General features: G+C 42.2%; 2 protein-coding genes across 2 annotated transcripts; one reads left to right on the top strand and one right to left on the bottom strand.

Moving 5' to 3' along the window:
• On the bottom strand, positions 1–10,231 carry DPM1 (dolichyl-phosphate mannosyltransferase subunit 1, catalytic). Its single transcript, XM_081868111.1, has 9 exons — positions 10,079–10,231; positions 7,950–8,049; positions 6,675–6,708; positions 6,065–6,141; positions 5,918–5,943; positions 4,532–4,627; positions 4,013–4,081; positions 3,700–3,814; positions 1–348 (listed from the first exon to the last, which is right to left on the bottom strand). Exons 1-9 carry the CDS (start codon positions 10,180–10,182, stop codon positions 244–246), a joined length of 726 nt encoding a protein of 241 aa, XP_081724237.1. The 5' UTR covers positions 10,183–10,231; the 3' UTR covers positions 1–243.
• A 140-nt stretch (positions 10,232–10,371) lies between these two features.
• Positions 10,372–11,801, top strand: MOCS3 (molybdenum cofactor synthesis 3; the record flags this gene model as incomplete). Its single annotated transcript, XM_081867926.1, has 1 exon — positions 10,372–11,801. The coding sequence occupies one exon, from the start codon at positions 10,372–10,374 to the stop codon at positions 11,641–11,643; it is 1,272 nt and encodes a 423-aa protein (XP_081724052.1). The 3' UTR covers positions 11,644–11,801.
• Positions 11,802–19,723: the final 7,922 nt, after the last annotated feature.

The raw sequence follows: 19,723 nt of genomic DNA, 5'->3' as shown, positions 1-19,723 counted from the left end.
TTTAAATGGAATGGGTTTATTTTTGAATAGTAAACATTACACAGTGATCATTATTCACATTTAATAAATAATGCCGCCCGAATTATATGCACTGTATTGTTTTTCTTCAAATCAGAAATTAGCAATGATTTTCTATATATAGCCACAAGAAAACTTAGCAAGATTCCACTATCCCATATAAAAATAATTTCTTCAGTCCAATGCAAAGGTATATGGAATGCTAGGAAGATTCTCTTTAATAAATTATGTAGTTGCAAACAAAGTCAACAGTCCCTTTACAAAAGAAACTATTTCATTGCCTCCTAGTTTAGATTCGCCATAGACTCTGTCCACAAATGATATAGGTACCTATTAAAAAAACAAAACACAAAATTATTTTAGTTTTAACATAACAAGTTCAAGAAGTAATAGAAAGAAAAAAAGGGCCACTTCAGCTCCATCTAGCATCATGTCCAGAATAAAATCTGCTTTGGTGAGAAGGTATGAAATGATGGCACCTATGTTATCATAGCCATTTTCACTCTCAAAATCTAGTTCTAATCCAAAGCATCTCAGCTACCATCTCCTGTAAAAGCATGTTCCTAGTGTGCACGACTGGATCTTGCATGTGGTGGCAGAAGCTCCAATGGCTCAGAAGAATAGTTAAGGCTCTCCTTTCTCTTTGTGGTTAACATGGTCTTTCAAGCAGTGGCTGAAAACTTTTCTGTTCACTCAGGTTTTTGACAGCATTTTAATCTGACGATTTTCTGCAGCAAAATGTCCTGCTATGTTATTCTGTCTGTTATGTTGTTTTAATGATTTAAATTGTTTTGTTGTTGGTTTGTTTTTTTTAAAGAAACATTTGTGTTGGACCCCAGGATGGAGTACAAGAAAACAGCATAAACACTAGATTAGAACAATAACTTCAGCAATTACAGGAGACATAAAAAGTAATTACAGCAGGCGTAAAAAATTACTTCTCTGGCTTACACTCCACCCACAAACACCTGGTGAAAAGAAGACTTGAGAACAAAAAGACATCAGTGAGGGATACACCCCCAAAGGGAGGGAGTTACAGAGATCTGGTGGTACTGCAGAGGGGGTCCTATCTCGCATCACCACCCAATAAGCCGTATTTGCAGATGTCAATGCCTGGATGAGCAGATATAGGGAGAGGCCCTCTTTCAGCTTTGTAAGTCAAAGTCAAGGTCTTGAATTGGGCATGGCTGCAAACAGCCTGGCAAAAATATTATTTAAACTCTTTGTTCAAAAGGCAGGGTATAAATCTTTTAAACAAAGGGAAAAGCAGAGACAAAATCCTGTTTGGCTTTCTTTTCAGCATCCCCATCTATGTGGTGGTGGGTTTTCCATATTGCAGCAGAATTCATCACCATCTCAACAGTAGTTAAAATAGTGTTATACCTGCAATTAGTGTTATACTTCCAAGGGATACATACTTGGGCTACAATCCTACACACACACTAGCCTCAGACAACAATTGCTCTTGTAGCACCTTAAAAACTAGCACACTTTATTCTAGCATGATGCATGAAGTGTAATTCTCAGTTGCCGTTATATATGGTTGTAAATAGTGGGATAAGGGGGAAACAAAATGCAAAAAGTACAAATACCGGCAATTCAATTGAGAGCTAATATATGCACAATAAGTAGAGTGACCCTTTACAAAAGCAGTGCCAAGTGTTATCTGGAAGTAACACAGTACTTCCACTGAATGCAGGAAATATTCAATGATAAACGTGCATAGGATCGCACTGTTAGGGGAATTAGCACAGTCCTATGAACAGAATACTAGACTTGATCTGGAGAAGCATGTGAATTCATATAGCCCTGAGAAAGTTACTACCTCTCATCCTGAGCCCCTTATCTGTAATTTGGGAACAATACTAACCTACCTCACAGGGTTGCTGTGAGAACAAGAGAGGCAAATGTTACTGTATATACCTTCTAAGTGTTAAATAAGATTACCAGTAAGCCTAACATACATTCTATTTTTGTAGCAAACATATTGAAGTGCTGCTCCTTTAATAACTATATTGCATATGGTTCTAATTCAGTAGCTATTCATTTAAATATAGTAAACACTGATTTGCAGTGCTTTAGAATGCCAGCTATTTTCACTATACTGAAGCAGGAACTTTAACATTCCAGCGTGTAAGACTATATGTTAAATAATACCCAAGGGCCCAAAGTCAGACGGTGGAATCCACAGAAAGTCTGGCTAGGTACTCTCAGTTGGCATACTGAACCAGAAATCAGCTGGCAGGCAGAAATGGAAAAAAACACGCTTCCCACACACATGCCGCTCTGCCAAACATGAGTTCTTGCATCTCTAGGCAATAGTTTCTTCTGCCAATGGAGAGCCAAAGGCAGAGGCTTGTCTAGTACATTTTCAGTTGCTTCACCGACAACAAGGGCACAGTCTTGAGACAGAATTGCTAAAGAATCTGGGACTCCTACTGGAGGCTCTTGCCAGTGCAGGAAAAAGCAGCTTGGAATGTAGTGGAATGAGTCAGTCTAGAACGCTTATGCTAAAAAAATAATCTCATAAAACATGTTTATTTTCTTAGCAGTCTTGTACCTGTTTGGGAATCCTAAGAAACCAAAAAAGAAGTACAATTTTGAAATCAGTGATTAAAATCAGTGCAGTTCTGAAAGGTTCAGTCCACTATCTTGATTCAAAATGGTATCTAAGCATAGATAAAAACCTGCTCCTTGATGTCAGGAAAACATCATGCAAAATTTGGTTACATAGGATGAGATTCAACTGCCCTGTTCTGCTACTGGAAGCCAATGCAAGGACTCCCATTAGCACAATGGGGTTCCCCTGTTCCCTCTCGTACCCCACGCCTCCCCAATCCATTCTGGAGGATTGGAAGAGTGCCCAGAACAACACACTGGGGGAGCCAAGGGGAGATCATTCCATAGGGCAAAGCAGAAATGGAAGGAATGATTTCCTTAGCACTACAACTGAATTTCGCCCAGTATCTTAAGAGATGTCCAAATGCATAGTGAACAAACAACTTTCCAAAATACAGAGCAGAATCCACAACAAAGGCAGGCCACCATGTTTGTGCGAGGGTGCCAAGAAGAGATTTTCATCCGCAAAAGAAGCACCCACACCTGCTGTTGTTTAAAGCTTGTTAAAATAAGGAATGACTGTTGAAGTTAGGTACATATTAGGTAGACATTTGTTAATTAGGGCTTTCCAGTGTACTATGGCATAGATAGGGATTAACTTTTATCCCTAATTCATTAATAGCAATTAAGTTGATAGTCCAAGTCTAAATAGTTGCTGGAAGGTTGGAGAGAACTAACTTGTAGTTGCACAGTGTCTGTATAACTGATCTGAATTAGGGGTTATGACTGGAGATCATTGGATTATTGGCTCAATTCAATACATTTTTGTGAACACATGGAACTCAAGCGGGTACCTGTCTCAGTACAGGATGTTAAACAAATTAAATATTCATATTTTTAACAGCAATTACCACAAGCCTACATTTGTACGTTGCTGACTGCCACGCTCCTCACAACATTACATAATTTGTGTAATTTCTGTCACAATATTAGATTTAGTAGTTCTCAGGCTTATTACACCTCCTGGGCCATTTTGCAGCTGTTAGCCAATTATTATTCTATTATCCGTCAGGTAAATTTATAATATTTAAAATGTAGTGTTTGTGATTTAACATTCTTTACCTCTCCAACAGAGAAACCCAGTTGTCTGGCCCGGACAATCATTTCCATCTGGAAAACATATCCTTTTGAGACGCATTTCTCCATCAGTTTTTGTAAAACATCTTTTCTATATAACCTACAGAGAAAGTACATAAAATCAAAACCTCTTGAAATATTTCCGTTATACAAACACTCCACAATTGCAGTCTTTACTCCCAAAATTAAACAAGCTTTACAATTTCAATCCATGTCTGACATTATTATCCATTTCAAATTGACCATTAATTTTATTGCTCATCTTTGAAAGCTGAATGCAACATTAGAAGCAACACACCTGAAGCTGCCTGTTAAGTCGGATGCACCTGGCCGCAGTAGAACTTGAGTTAGGAAGTTGGCACCACGGCTGCCAAGAAAGATAAGGAGTTTTGGTAAACATTTAGAATCCGATGTTGAAAAATCACTGTTCTATAGATAGGATTTCACTATAGTAACATTGGCCTGCGTCAATACAAATGCATAATTTGGAAGAGTTTGCTAATTCACATCAAGCCAAGAAAAGAAGCATGTAGAACAAAAAAGATTTATCTATCCCAGTTTGTAAATTGTTTATATATTGCCAAACACAACCAGGAGAATTACAAGAATAAAAGATAATCAAATCTCTGCCCACAGGTTTACTATCTCTGAAGTAGGAGGGGGGGGGGGGAAATGCAAGAATAATAAAAAAAGCAAGAATAAAAGGCTAATCTGGAACAGTACAAAAGGAGGAGGAGAGTTAATAACAGAACTCAGAATCCTCCTGTGTGGCTTTTTCTATCACAGACCTTGAATGATGGAAGAAGTAGCTACAAACCTGATCAATTTTCGTTTCAAATCCCACCCATGCACACCTCCATTTCCTTTATATCGTGTTCCAGACACAATGTCAAAGTTACCTTCTTTCTGTGTTCTATGTAAACATTTGAGAGGAAGAGGGAAACACAATTACATTAACAAAAATCTATTAACTTCCAGTAATCTAGGTCCGATTTAATACAATAAATTCAGCTTAAGGAAGGCACCAAGTTGAGAAGGGGAGAAAAAGGGTCCATTTGTGAATGGCAGGTCTAGGCTGTAGTAAAAGGGAGTAATTTCAACTGGCAAACTAATCCCTTTTAATTCTCATCTTAGTTTTGCCAGTTTGAGGACCAGGCAAAAAGCAATAATAACAGAAGAAACAATCAACAGTATAATAATTTTCTTTGTTTTACTATGCCTCCTCCAGTGCCTCACTGTTTCAAGCACACAAAACACTCGTTTCCATAAAAATAGCAGAGAAAAAGGGGTGGGGAGCAAGACTCAATAAATACTACATGAATGCAATCACTTTCATTTTCTAAGCTATCACTATCAGTTTCTGCTTCTTCATATGTATCAAACGATGACAAGTTTAAGGTCAAGTCAAGAGGACAGAAAAGACAGAAACAGATCCACCAACTACATCAACAAAAGGAAGCCCATAAGCAAAGAAAACCTGAATTCTCCCTTCTCTTGTGACAACGGCAGTGCCCCCTACAGGCAAAAACGATTCTTGCTCTTGCATTTGAGAGTTGTACTCTAGGTGCACAGGGATCCGATACTGTTCACAGTTTTACATAAAAGTTTACCTGTTGCATAGTTTTTAGAAATCATTCTGGGGGAGTATGCTTATGAAAACCTAGTCTTAAAAACTTTATTCACCGTTCTGGAGGAAAATATTTCATAACTCATTATTTTTCAGAAAAACTCAAAAGCACATGCAGAATATGTTCCCCCTTGCCACCATAATTTTAAGAGGGTTTTTTTTTGTGGACTTTCACATTTCTGTGCTGCTATCCTTGTGAAGTTTGGCAGGATTCTGACCTTGCTGTAAACTGTATCCAATTCTGGTCAAAAATTAAAGTTTAGACTCTTCTGATTTCTTGCATTGTTCAATCTATTCCCCATTGCTAATGTACCAAATGTAAATGCAGACAGGACAAAGCATCTGTTTCATACGAAGAAGGTTGCAGGTTCATTCCACAATATATCCAGGTAAGATTGTAAGGGATTTCTGCCTGAAACCCTAGAGAACTTCTGCCAGTCAGTGTAGATTATACTGAGCTAGTTGGAGAAATAGTTTAACTTGGTATAAGGCAGCTTCCTATGCACCTGGGCAATAAATGTCAAGGTCTGACTGAAATATTTTAAAAATACTAAAAATATTAAAAATACTACCCACCTGATGAACTCTGGAATGAATTTTGGCTGAAACACAAAAGAGAGATGTGGGAAAATGAAAATATACTGCAGCTCAATGCAAGTTAAATAAAGAAAACTTTATAAAAGGCTAAAGAAATGTATGCACAGATACAACAGAAACACTTACGTGGTGTGAGAGGTCAGCGTCCATAATAATAATGAAGTTTCCTGTGGCATGCTTCATTCCATGAATGTAAGCAGTCCCTGGTGTAAATGATACAAAGGCAAGATCTGTCACCCACATTCAGAATCATGTATGTGAGCTGTCAGCTACAAGGCTGATTCAGTTTCTTTTTAAAGTCAACATATGGAATAAAAAATGCCCTACATTTCTATTGAATGGCTGCTTGATCAATCTGCAATCCCACTCCAGCCTGTCCCAGGCAACAGTTAGTCACACACGCATGAATTTCAAGCAGCTACTACACCCCCAAGGTGTAGTGTATAAATGGGGATAAACAGTGTAATTTCATGGTTAAAGAAAACTGTGTAGGTTCAGCTTATTATTTAACTGGAGTTGTGATATGTTGGACACTGTTGAAAACCAACAAATATGCGTTCCTACCCCCAGAAAGGTATATATACATATGTAAGTTTTTTTCCAAGTTTCCAACACACATGCTAACCAACAGAGTTAAAGGTATGATTAAACTCATGCTTTTTAAAATGGTAAACTGCCCTGGGAGTTCAAGGTCAGAATATAAAACTTGTAAATCCTCAAATTAATGAATACTTACCCAATCCAAGTTTCTTTGCTCTGGGTCTTAAAAGCTGTAAAATATCAGTGGAGGAAATGAGTAACGGATTAATTGCATTAAATGATCCATGATTGTAGGTTTTTTATTATCATTTCAGCTAAATATTAGCATTACCACAGTTGCTCTTCTCTCAAATAGGGCTGCTACACTTCCATATTTACAGAGCAAGCTGCCTTTAACATTTGGATTACACAGACATTAATTCAGATCAAAACAGTTACAGAATATAGAGCTGTAGACCAAGTTTAGAATGGTCTGCTGAAGATGGGAAATAGAGCCAAAGCTGGCTGAATCAGCTGTGCGTGGTGCTGACTTTGGGTCTTTGAAGTCATTGCGATGTCAGGTGACTGACAGATGATCAGCCCACCCACTTGTTGATTTCAGCCCAAAGAGCCCAAAAAGTCCCCCACCCTTAGGGTAAAGTATGGATCACCACCAAGCACTTCAAAATAAGGGAGGCTTGACTAGCAGTGTTAGACCATACACCTGCCATACATCTATGCTCTCTTAGGCGCTCACATAAAAACTGCAGGGGCTTAGTGCAAGTAAGTTTGTTCATTATCAGAAATATATACTGCATTTTTTAAAAATAATGCATTTCCAATTTTTCTTAGCAACGCTTCATCAAGAGGTATTCAGCAGCATATATGCCTTTAAGGATTTAATTCTGCAAATATGGGTGGGCACAGTATCAAATGGATGAAAATGTATTGGATAATATCCAACTGAGTCACAATCAGAGTAGAACCCATTGCAATTAATGGACAAGTAGAGTCCACCGATTTCAATGGATCTACTCAGACTACAACCAACATTGAATATCACCCACTGTATATGCAGCTGAAGAAGCATTGCTAACACTGCACCTGGAACCCCTGTTGTAGGGCTGAACATGGCAAACTTTTCTGTGTGTGTCACAATGCAAAAATTATGGGGAAAGTGGTATCTGGTAGATTTCTCACAGACAGCTATTAGAGCATCCTATGAGGTCAAGTGATGACAACTCTAAGAATTAGCACAACTTTATAAAGTGAAAATTAAAACTGCATCCAAATATGCTAATTCAGGAAATTTCAAACTACTCCCAATGTTGCTACCCATGTTATCAACCTGAATAAACTGATAAACAATTCAGTGTTAAAAAAACGAACAACCCATGCATTCAAATTTCATCCCTTAATGCTAATAATATTATTAAGCACCTTGTGTTGTAACAGCAAACAAGTCAAGTCAAAAAATAAATATATGACTCACAATCTTATCAGATCCATAAATCTTTATCAACTGTTCAGCAACTTCCTGTGTCCCATCAGGACTTCCATCATCTATTACTATAATTTCGAAATCATTTCCACTGAAAAAATAGAGAATTACATTTTAAAGCCAGGTTCAAAAGTTAAAGTATATAAAGTACAGTATTATGAAAGTGGGTAGGGGAACAGAAAGAAATAGCCAATGCTTCCTCATCAAAAGTAAATGGTGTTATTAATTCTATTACAATGCACTCTCCTCTCAAAATGGAACTGAAATGCTTCATAGTGCCCTTGCTCCAAGTAAATACCGCAGAGTAACAGTAGGGTTTGAACTGTTGGCCAATGTTGGTTATTCATTTCATGGGTCACAGTTGCCTCAGGCATTTGCCTGATTCAGAAACTGAATGATTAGAATCCTAGAGGTGGAAGGGACCCCAAGGGTCATCTAATTCAACCCCCGCAATGCAGAATCTCAACTAAAGCATCTATGACAGATGGCCATCCATCATCTGCTTAAAAACCTCCAAAGGAGAAGAGTCCATCACCTCCTAAGGGAGGCAGTTCTTAAGGTGTTTAAGATGTTTAAATGGAATTTCATTTATTGTAACTTGAATCCATTGGTTTAAGTTCTAGCCCCCAGAGCAGGAGAAAACAAGCTTGCTCCATCTTCCATGGGACAGCCCTTTAGATATTTCAAGATGGCTATTGTATCTCCTCTCAGCCTCTTCTTTGGGCTAAACATCCCCAGTTCCTTCAACTGTTCCTCACAAGGCTTGGTTTCCAGGCCCCTGATCATTTTGGTCACCCTCCTCTGCACATGTTTCAGCTTGTCAATAGCCTTCTTAAACTGTGGTGACCAGAACCGGACACAGTACTGGCCTGACCAAGGCAGAATAGAGTGGTACTATTACTTTCCTTGACCTGGATGCTATACTTCTGTTGATGCAGCCTAGAACAGCATTAGCTTTTTGTGTGTGTTGCTGCATCACACTGTTGACTCATGCTAAGCCTGTGGTCTACCAAGACCCCCAGATCCTTTTCACAAATACTACTGGCAAAGAGTAGTATTTCGCAAATACTACTCCAGGTGTCCCATTCAAGGGATCTGGCCCTTAAAGCCAGCATTCCAAATAAGCTACTACTCAATAAATAAAGCTATCAGATTGGATTTTGGCTCTTGATCAACACGCAATAATGTGCTTACAGCTGGTGAAAAATCATGTTTCAGAAGTTGCTGGTAATCTACACACCACTTGCTCCATCTGTGAAAACAGGCTGAAAATTTTCACCATAGGCAAGAATCCAAAAACTGCTTAATGAAAACCTACAAAATCTACATTCTGACACTTACTTACAGGTACACATAAACCCGTCTATAGATTGCCTTGAGACAGTGGTTTAGAAGGTGATTAATAAATTGATTTTCATAATAATATAGGAATGTCCTGGAAAATCACCATCCAGTTTACATGCAGATGGGGGGAAATAATGTTTAGGTTTCACTCCTATGCTAGACACACTTGCTTGGAAGGAAATCTCACTTGGACACAAATGAAAGTTTACTTCCAAGTAGACATGCATAAGCTTGTGCTGCCAGGCTTTAATCCTATGCACACACTCCCCTAAGTGTGAAAACCCCATTGGATTTACACGCACAGGGCTGCCCTGCGAAGTCCTAGCTTTTCTAAAACAACCAACAAACAAAAGTCATGTCTAAACATATTCTATGGGGGCGTAATGGGTCTGACGCATCCTTAAAACCTAGTTACAGGGTGGTGCCTGAAACAAACGAAGCAGATACAGTACATCTTTTACCCCTGGAAGCTAAGCAGACCCAACACCATCATGCCCTTACTTCGGGGTACATATACCACGGATTCACAACCCCCAACACCTTTAAAACGGCCTCGGGAGAAAAGCTTCTCCCCACGATATGGAGGATTCTAATTCGCAACGGCGACGATGGGAAACGGAACGGGGGTCCGGGGGATGGGGCTAGTTATTCCAGGTTAAGTAACGCGGAGTACAGGAACGGGGCGGATTTTTCCGGGGGGAGCTCGTTAGCGCTAGGGGCTTTTTTTGTATATCGTTAAGTCGCTGAAACGAAACAGGTCCCCTCCCCTCAGTCACCTCTGCTCGAAACTCCTCACCAGCAGCCACACAATGAGCGGCAGGTTCTCGCGCTCATTGTAGGTGGGCAGCAGCACCGAGTACTTGTCCCGGGAGGCGGCCATGATGGCGGCGGCGGAGGAGGCGGAGGCCTGGCAAGGGCCGAGCCGACGTCGCCTGCGTGCCAACCGGCCTCCTCAGCACCGAAGAGCCGCGGAAGCGGAAGAGGCGAGGCCTCCGCTCCCTCCCTCCCAAACACCCGCGGCTCGCCGCTGAGGCGTTTCTCCCCTCTCCGTGAGGCGCTGAGGTAAATCATGGCGGCGGGAAAGCGCGCTGAGGGGAGCGTGTCCCAGGAGGCGCCAGGCCCGCTGAGCCGGCTGGACATCCGGCGCTACTCCCGGCAGCTGGTTCTCCCGGAGCTGGGCGTGAGCGGCCAGCTGCGGCTGTCGGGCTCCTCGGTGCTGGTGGTGGGCTGCGGAGGGCTGGGCTGCCCGGTGGCTCAGTACCTGGCGGCGGCGGGCGTGGGGCGCTTGGGCCTGGTGGACCCGGACGTGGTGGAGCTGGACAACCTCCACAGGCAGGTGCTGCACCGGGAGAGCCGCCTGGGCACCCCGAAAGCGCGCTCGGCGGCCTCGGCGCTGGGGGAGCTCAATTCCCGGGTGCGCTGCGTGCCTTACGAGCTGGCCCTGTCGCCCAGCAACGCCCTGCAGCTAGTCCGAGACCACGACGTGGTGGCCGACTGCTCGGACAACGTGCCCACCCGATACCTGGTCAACGACGCCTGCGTCCTGGCCGGGAAGCCCCTGGTCTCCGCCAGCGCCCTCAGGCTCGAAGGGCAGCTGGCGGTGTACAACCACCGAGGGGGGCCCTGCTACCGCTGCCTCTTCCCCAAGCCGCCCCCTCCGGAGACGGTCACCAACTGCGCCGACGGAGGGGTCCTGGGGGTCGTGCCGGGCATCCTCGGTACCCTCCAGGCCTTGGAAGTGATCAAGATCGCCTCTGGCATGGGCACCACGTGCCACGGGTCCATGCTGCTCTTTGACGCCCTGGAAGGCAGGTTCCGCCACATCAAGCTCAGGCCCAGGGACCCCAGGTGCGCTGTGTGCGGGGACCACCCCACGGTGACCGCCCTCCAGGACTATGAGGAATTCTGCGGGTCATCGGCAACGGACAAGTGCCGGGCGCTGCACCTGTTGAGCAGTGAGGAGAGGGTGTCCGTGGAGGAGTACAAAAGGGTCTTGGACAGCCGGGCTCCTCACGTGCTGGTAGACGTGCGCCCGCCGGTGGAAGTGGACATCTGCCGCCTGCCGCATTCCCTCCACGTGCCCTTAAGTAAGCTGGAAGGAGGAGACGAAGGATCCTTGAAGTCCCTGCGGCAGAGGATACAAGAAGCGAGGCAAGGGGCAAGTGACAGCGCGGCTCTCCCCCTTTACGTGGTCTGCAAATTGGGAAATGACTCTCAGAAGGCTGTGCGAATATTGCAGGGGTTGTCTCAGAATGGACTTGGTCCCATTTCTGTCAAGGATATCAGGGGAGGGCTGATGGCATGGGCTAGCAAAATCGACGAAGAGTTCCCCCAGTATTGATGTTTTCTAAGAGCAATAGCAGTCTGTTTTTATTCAAGTGTTTCATTGATCACTGTCGTGGCTGAAAATATTTGTAAGAATCCTGCAGAAGCCTTTTTGGAATATGTGAAATTTCTTTTTTAGGAAAAAAAGTTATTATTGTTATTATAAAAGACAAATGTGTGTGTGCGTCGATTTGTTAAAAAGTCGTATGGGGTTGTAGCCGATGCTAGTCATGGTCAAAGTAGACCCAATGCAATTAATGGACATCACTAACTTAGGCCTTTTACTTTTAATGAATCTACTGATGAGAAAATCTTAGATGCAACTCACATTGTTTCAGAAGAATTGCTTCCGTAATAAGCTGGTTTATTTACACCTTTTTTTTTGAATCTCTAGTACTTTTCCTTTTACTAGTATTGATGCTTGTCTCAAGCTGCGACAAAAGCCACATCAAGGCATATATCAGGTTCCATTTATGTATCATCTAATACTCTTGAGAGCATTGAACATCACGGATCCAGTGAACTTTGAAAATGGCAGTCTCCCCTTCACTTTTCTCTATCATCTCCCTTGTGTGTCTTTAATAATTACCACATTTTTTGCTCTATAAGACTCACTTTTTCCCTCCTAAAAAGTAAGGGGAAATGTGTGTGCGTCTTATGGAGTGAATGCAGGCTGCGCAGCTATCCCAGAAGCCAGAACAGCAAGAGGGATTGCTGCTTTCACTGCGCAGCGATCCCTCTTGCTGTTCTGGCTTCTGAGATTCAGAATATTTTTTTTCTTGTTTTCCTACTCCAAAAACTATGTGCGTCTTGTGGTCTGGTGCGTCTTATAGAGCGAAAAATACGGTATTTTGCTTAACAAAGCTGAGAGACAGCACTCTTCAACTTTCTCATGTATTCCTTCTTTCTGCATCCCACTATATCAGTTTGGATGCCATTTGCTGCCTCTACATCTTGGAGAATATTTGATCCTGAGTCCTGTTGGGTGTATGGGGTTTACATCTTGCACACATACTTTGCTTTCTCCCACACACTATTGCTGGGAACTTTTGTTATCTAGCACTTCATCTCTTCCTTTAGTTCCAGACTCTCCATCTTTTCTTTATGACCTACTTGGTTGTGAGCTATAAAATCATGTGAGAGAGGCATTCCTAAATAACTTGGAGGTAGACATTTATATAACCAATAACTTGAGGTTTCCCCCCTCATATCCGCTTGAACCCAACTAGTAGTGGATTTCGGAAAGAGCCATTTTCTGCACAAGAAGAAGATGGTGTCTGTTGTGTGCTATAGTATTCATCTCTATGCCTGTACTTCTGTATCAGTGTACAAATTTCCTCTGGCATGAAGTTCAAAGCTCATATGTATACTCAACTAACAGATCTTGGGAGAATACTAACAGAACATGTGCTTCCTCAGTGCTGCAAAATAAATACATAAATCAAAAAGAATTTGGCACACTGAACATATAAAGGTATTCACAAGCATTTGCGTTGCTTTTTTCTGTGTTCAGAATTCATGATGTCAAACAGAACTTGGAGATTTGGGACAGAAAATAGGGTGAAACAGCTGTGCAATAAAGGTCACAATAGGAGGGAGATTGAGAGCCATGTGATTATTGATAGTTGAACAGATACTGTTCACACTCTCCCCACCCCAAATATTTCTTTGCAGACACAGGCGTTAGATATATGAAGATGAAAGCTGGAGTTTGGGGAGTCCCTCTCACTTCAGTTGTTGCTTGCTATAAAATTTATTATTCCCAAATCATCTTTTTTAAAGTATCTGATTATGAGTTTAAGTAGTGAACTTTTACACAGAGAGAACTTTAAAACATTCATATCCCACCTCGGTCACAATAATTCTTGAGGCAGCTGACAATATGAAATCATGCCATAATCAATAGAATACTACAATAAAATTTAAACAGAAAAGCATATCTAGTCTTTTAGATTGAAGTACTGAGCACCATGCATGCTAATGGCACTTTGTCTCCTGTTATACAGTATTCCTTTACTGTTCTTGTCCCCTTTTCATACACTTACTAGCTATGACTGATCCTGTTTCTTTCTAAATGAAAAGAAATAGGGCTACTTTTTGTAGGGTGGAGTGCATGTGAACTAGAAATTCAATCAAATCTTTTCTGGATACTTTAGAGCAGGGGTTTTCAACCCTTTTGAGTTCACAGCTCCCTTGACCAACTACATTCTTTCTGCGGCACCCCTGTGGGGCTCAGGAGCCCAGTTATGTCATCCCTTGCCTGCTGAGCTGGCAGCCTCTTACCCTTTTTCAAACACCCTCCCTTGTGGAGTGTTCCCTCAGCCTCAATCTCCCCTCTCCTTAGGAGTCCTCCAGGCAACTGCCACAGCTACTCCCAACTGCCTCAGCTCCTGGCAACCCAGCCCCAGAGGCACCATTTGCCTGGGGAATTTGTAGCAAGGGCTGCTGCAACAAACAGCTGTGCAAGTCTTTGAAAGGCAGGGATGGGAGAGGGCATCAGAGGAGGGAGGGAAGGAAAGAGCAACAGAGGCCAGTGTTGCCCGCAGCATCCCTGACCATCATTCAAGGCAGCCCAGGGTGCCACAGCACACAGGTTGAAAACTACTGCTTTAGAGAGCATGATAGTGGTATTTAGCCAAGCTATGGGAGATTAGGGGAAAATACAAAGTGATATGGATGGTACCTGACAAAGTCATCTTGGAGTAGATCATTATGATCAGTGGACAAGTTAATTATGACTAACTGAATCCCATTGATTTCAGTGTTTCTATTTGGACTCTGACTTGGATACCACTCTATATGGCTTAACTGTAAAATGGGTAATGTTTCTAACAGCTTTAATAGGCTGTGATACTACATTCATTCTTTCTCCCTCTTAGTGCCCTTATCCAGCATGCTACAGACTTTTGACATGTGATGCAATTTTACAGTTGAAGCTTACATTTGTGTAATTAAATGTCTAGGTTCAAGAAACATGGCCTAGCTAGGCTGCAACTCAAAATCATGTTGCAATCTTAGATGTATATCACTACAATTACATTCCTGAGAAACCATTGGCTCTTACGGTTGATTTGAATGTGTGTTTTCATGTTCGCTATTGGCATTCGTGCTTTCCATATTACATTTTGTACTTGTAGATCTACACTGGCGGTTTCTACAGACTTTTGTTATAATGTGGCTAATACCACCCATTGTGCACATCTTGTAGCAAGCCTGTACCTCTGCAGTAAATTCCTTAGTAATGACTGGTAGACCAACTCTGCATTACAAAGATACCTGCTACCATGCAACACCAACCTTGCCATGCGGGAATTCCCTGCAGAAGACCGCAGTGCCTGGAGACAGGCAGTCAGGTTGTGCATCCATAGTGACCAGAGAAGGAATGACTGCAGCAAGGAGCGCAGAGAAAATAAACACCATGGTGCTTTTGCAGCAGTACAACAGGATGCCTTCCTCTGTGACAGCTGCAACAAAACACGTGCCTCCTGTGTCAGCCTCTACAGCCACAGCAGGAACTGTACCTATCCAACTGTTTGACTTCACCCTAAAAGGCGCACTCCTCCATTATCTTCCGAGACAGACGGATGGCAGCCACAATGACTGGCAGTAACCTGGACACTTCTTAGTGTGATTCAGCCCACACATGAGCTAGCTCTATGGCTGTTGAGGAAAACCCTCACATACATACTAACAGCAAATTTACTAACAGCAGATTTACATCATGGGAATAGTATAGCATGTAAATCTGCCTGCAGTGAAATCTAGTGCAAAATTGCATTTTAAAGTTTGCACAGTTAAATCAATGTGTGCTAGGTGGCGCTGCAGGGTAATAGATGATTAACTTTCATGACGGGAATCTCAATATACTGGATGAGAATGAGCCACTTCGTTTTAGACAGTTCTTTTGAGAGGACTGGAATTTTGTGCAAATGATATAAACTCGAGAGCAGCAATTTGGTACGTATACTTTAGCAGTTCAAAAGCAGCACAGAAAGGCAGGCTGCAGACAGTTGAAAAGAATGAAGCAAAAAGTTTCTGTGTTGCCTGCATTCATTTCAAGTGTGGTGCTGCAGGTGCCTATGCAGATTTCTTTGAAATGAGTGGACAGTGCTAAGTAGCACAGGCACGATAGGATCACAAACATTGCTGGTTAATTTTCAGGCCGTTGGATATTCAGAATGCTTCTCCAGTTCATGTCCCATTAGGGGAACAATTATCCTACCTAAAATTACCCAGTACTTAAAGCATTTTAGTTTTTAGCTTTCAAAGAAAATTGGGGAGGTTTCTTAAAGAATCAGATTGTTTCCTGTATGGATAACCTTTACCACAAAATGTAAATAATCAGATTTTCATGTTGTGCCCCGTCCCTTAAAGCATCAGGATTATCAGTCCCGATTAAAGTACTTTTCTACCAATCCAGGGGAGAAATGCAAATTGAGCTTTCAGAGGTCCCCCCCCCCCCCAGTTGCTGGAAAAATTAAGTATATAACTTAAACTTTACTGACAAACATTGCTGACACACCTTCAGATCTTAAATAGCTAAAACGATTCTTTTGCTCAGTTCCTGACAATCCTGATCATCCTGCTTTATCCATCTGTTACAGTGCAAAGTTGATCTACCAGTCTTTGAGGTTAGTCTCACTGGGACTTGTCCCTCTTCTCTTTCTGGAATCTATAGTATCCATCCATCTGGGGATGCTAGCCAGATCCAAGACAAAGCCACAAACAGTGCCCATATTCCTACTTCATGTTGATTCGTGCCTAAAATGACATACAAAACTATGCCTTAAGAATGATGTGTTTTGGCGCCCTCTTGCTGAATCCTTGGACAGCTGGAACTCAGTATAATTGCATCCATTCTCCCATTGCTTCACCTTTCGCCCAGACTCTACCTTAATCTTCTATTGATGAACACTTGCTCCTTGCTCACATATGCTTCACGCCAGGCTCTGGACCCAATGAACTTATTACTTCTGTTCCTTGCCTAGAGCAGTTTCTAATGCTGCAGCACTGCTGGCACAAGGAACTTGCATGCGGGCAACAGGACTTCCTCTCTTGCACCCTCGAAATAAGCTCTGGGGGTTGAGGAATGCACACTAGGAAAAAGAAATGGAAGTCCCATTGTGCCCATGGAGCTCCACTGCATTTTATTGTAAATTGTCCTGTGATCTTTGCATGAAGGATGGTATAGAAATAAGAACAACAACAGCAGCAGCAGCAGCAGCAACAACAACAACAACAGGATGCAACCACCTAGTGTTCAACCATTGCTCCTTCTCCCCTTTCTCTTCAAAAGTAAATGCCAGGATGTGATGTAGGGTAAATTCCTTCTTATCCCTCCCTGCTGCTCTATAATTTGTACTGCGGAAAACCAAGCTTCCTGCACATGTATAATGTACATGCATAATGTACTTGCTCAGCTAACTGTGAGCTTTCCCCTGCTCTCAGTACTTCTCATACAGCAGTGGAACTAGAAGTCCTGATTTTATTGAAGTCAGCTGTAAAGGTTCTTTTGATTCCAGTACTGCTAGTATATAAAATCCAGCACCCCACGAGCCTTGTTAACAGATAACAATGTTGTTCTCGGGAACGGCGTAAAAGCGAATGTTAAGCCAGCATGCTCGCTATAGGCAGCATCTGAAAAACATGCTGGATCTCAAAACAACAAAGAGGATCGCAAAAATTATGCCCTTTCATAGACACTCCAACAGGCCTAGTTTTTTCGTTTCTCTCCCTGTTTCAAGTACTCGCTGTTCCTTTTTTTTTCTCATTTGGGAAACCGCTGAGGATTTCTTTTGAAAATAATGTTTGCTCAAATATGCAGTACAGTTGCCGTTCTTGGGGGGCTCAGCTCCCTTACCCTGCTCTCTAGAAGCTTAATCTCAGTTTGACAGATGCACCTTGACTCCAGTGCACATTGTGAAAATGGACACAGAGAGACACAGAAATGCCAGTGCTTCTACATTCCTCATCGCTGCCTATCTAGATAAGTTTAAGCTGCAGCTATTTTGTAAGTGGGTCTATATGTTCTACTGAAAGTTATTAAATTTACTTGAGCCAGTGTGTTGTATTGGTCAGAGTGCCAGGCTGAAAGGGACGGAAGAGATCCTGGTTTCAAGACCCCACCTGGCTTTAGTTGAGATTCCTGCATTGCAGGGGGTTGGACTAGATGACCCGGGGGGTCCTTTCCAACTCTGCCGTTCTGCGATGCTTACTGGGTGATCTTAGGCCAGTCACTATGTCACAGTCTCACCTACTTCACAGGTCAAAACAAAATAAAAAAATTCCTTCCAGTAGCACCTTAAAGACCAACTGAGTTAGTTCTAGGTATGAGCTTTCGTGTGCATGCACACTTCTTCAGATACACTGAAGAATCTGAAGTATCTGAAGAAGTGTGCATGCACACGAAAGCTCATACCTAGAACTAACTCAGTTGGTCTTTAAGGTGCTACTGGAAGGAATTTTTTTATTTTGTTTTGACCATGGCAGACCAACACGGCTACCTATCTGTAACTACTTCACAGGGTTCTTGTGAGGATACTTAGGTAGAAAACTATGCACAGCCTTTACCACCTTGGAGTAAAGGCAGGAAATAAATGGAACAAATAAACGGTCACACTCAGTTCTGCACTGCTTCATAGGTCAGGCAATTGCTGAGTAAATTTTTAATGAAACAGAACAGCAGCCAGAGGTGAACAGTGGAGTCCTCCGATAGTCAAGCTTGGCGGTGTTGTAAAATATGCAGATTTCACCTGCGAAATGTTAAAGGGTAAAGCAAAGTGTTAAGATGAGCCACTTTTACTCGCCAGATTTAAACGGAAGTAAGAAATAAAGAGGCAAGGGCTGATAAACTTTTAAAAAGTATCACGATCAAGAGACTTAATCTAATTATGGAAGAAATTTCTGGCGCTGACTTTTACTCTTCATATAATTAGGTGAATGAATGGATACTTCTCCAAGCATTGAAAAGCCTATTAGAGCTCTTGATTAATTATCCACATGACGTTATTTGTTATGCACAGAGCCTGATTAATCTTTCACTGACTTAGATAAAAAAAGAAAAGTTTGAAATAGAACACGGAGACTGTACTGGATTCATAGCTATTTCTAGGCTATGTTGCTTTATTGTCTTCTAATGGAACAGTAGAAAGAACTGTCCATTCTTTTTCTTCCTACTATGTCTGCCTGCAAACAAGGGTTTTTTTGTTTTTGTTTTGTTTTTGAGCCAGGGAAGAGCAGGCTATGTAGCTGTAGAGACCAATGCAGGAGAGACATGTTTTGTTGCAGCTTGGGCAGATGAAGGTATCCACATGCACCATGGTGTTTATTCTCTCTGCATTCCTCCTCTAGTCACTGCTATAGATACAGGACCTGGCTAGATGGGTAGTGGTTTACAGATTGAGGTTGAATCATTTGACCTATCCAGGTCATTCAGTCAAAATATGTTTTGATTAACCCAGTAGTCTTCAACCTTTTATAATTATAAATAATTATAATTTTATTTATTTATTTATTTATTCATTCATTCATACATACATACATACATACATACATACATTCCCCCACCCATCTGGCTGGGTTTCCCCAATCACTCTGGGCAGCTCCCAACAGAATATTAAAAACATGATAAAACATCAAACATTAAAAACTTCCCTAAACAGGGTTGTCTTCAGATGTCTTCTAAAAGTCAGATAGTTGCTTATTTCCTTGACATCTGGTGGGAAGGTGTTTCATAGGGCGGGCACCACTACTGAGAAGGCCCTCTGTCTGGTTTCCTGTAACCTTGCAGTGAGGGAACTGCCAGAAGGCCCTCAGAGCTGGACCTCAGTGTCCAGGCTGAACGATGGGGGTGGAGATGCTTTAGATGTTCAGGACCCACCTTTGTGCATCTTGGACACCCACTTCTTAATTTTTTTACAGCATATTTCTATGGTGGCTGTGCTACTGTTGTCACCCGGTTTACATTGAGTTGTGACCCAAGAGTGGGTCTTGATCTACCAGCTGAATGAAGGCCAACGCTTGAACCTAGCATCTCCCAGATTGGTGACCTTCACATGTTTTTGAACTTCCGCCAGCCCCAGTCAGTATATCTAATG

Source organism: Podarcis erhardii (genome assembly GCF_964252035.2).
Source record: "Podarcis erhardii genome assembly, chromosome: 6".
Classification (NCBI taxonomy): Eukaryota; Metazoa; Chordata; class Lepidosauria; order Squamata; family Lacertidae; genus Podarcis; species Podarcis erhardii.
Note: the sequence above shows the minus strand (reverse complement) of the source record. Positions and strands in the feature narration are given on the sequence as shown.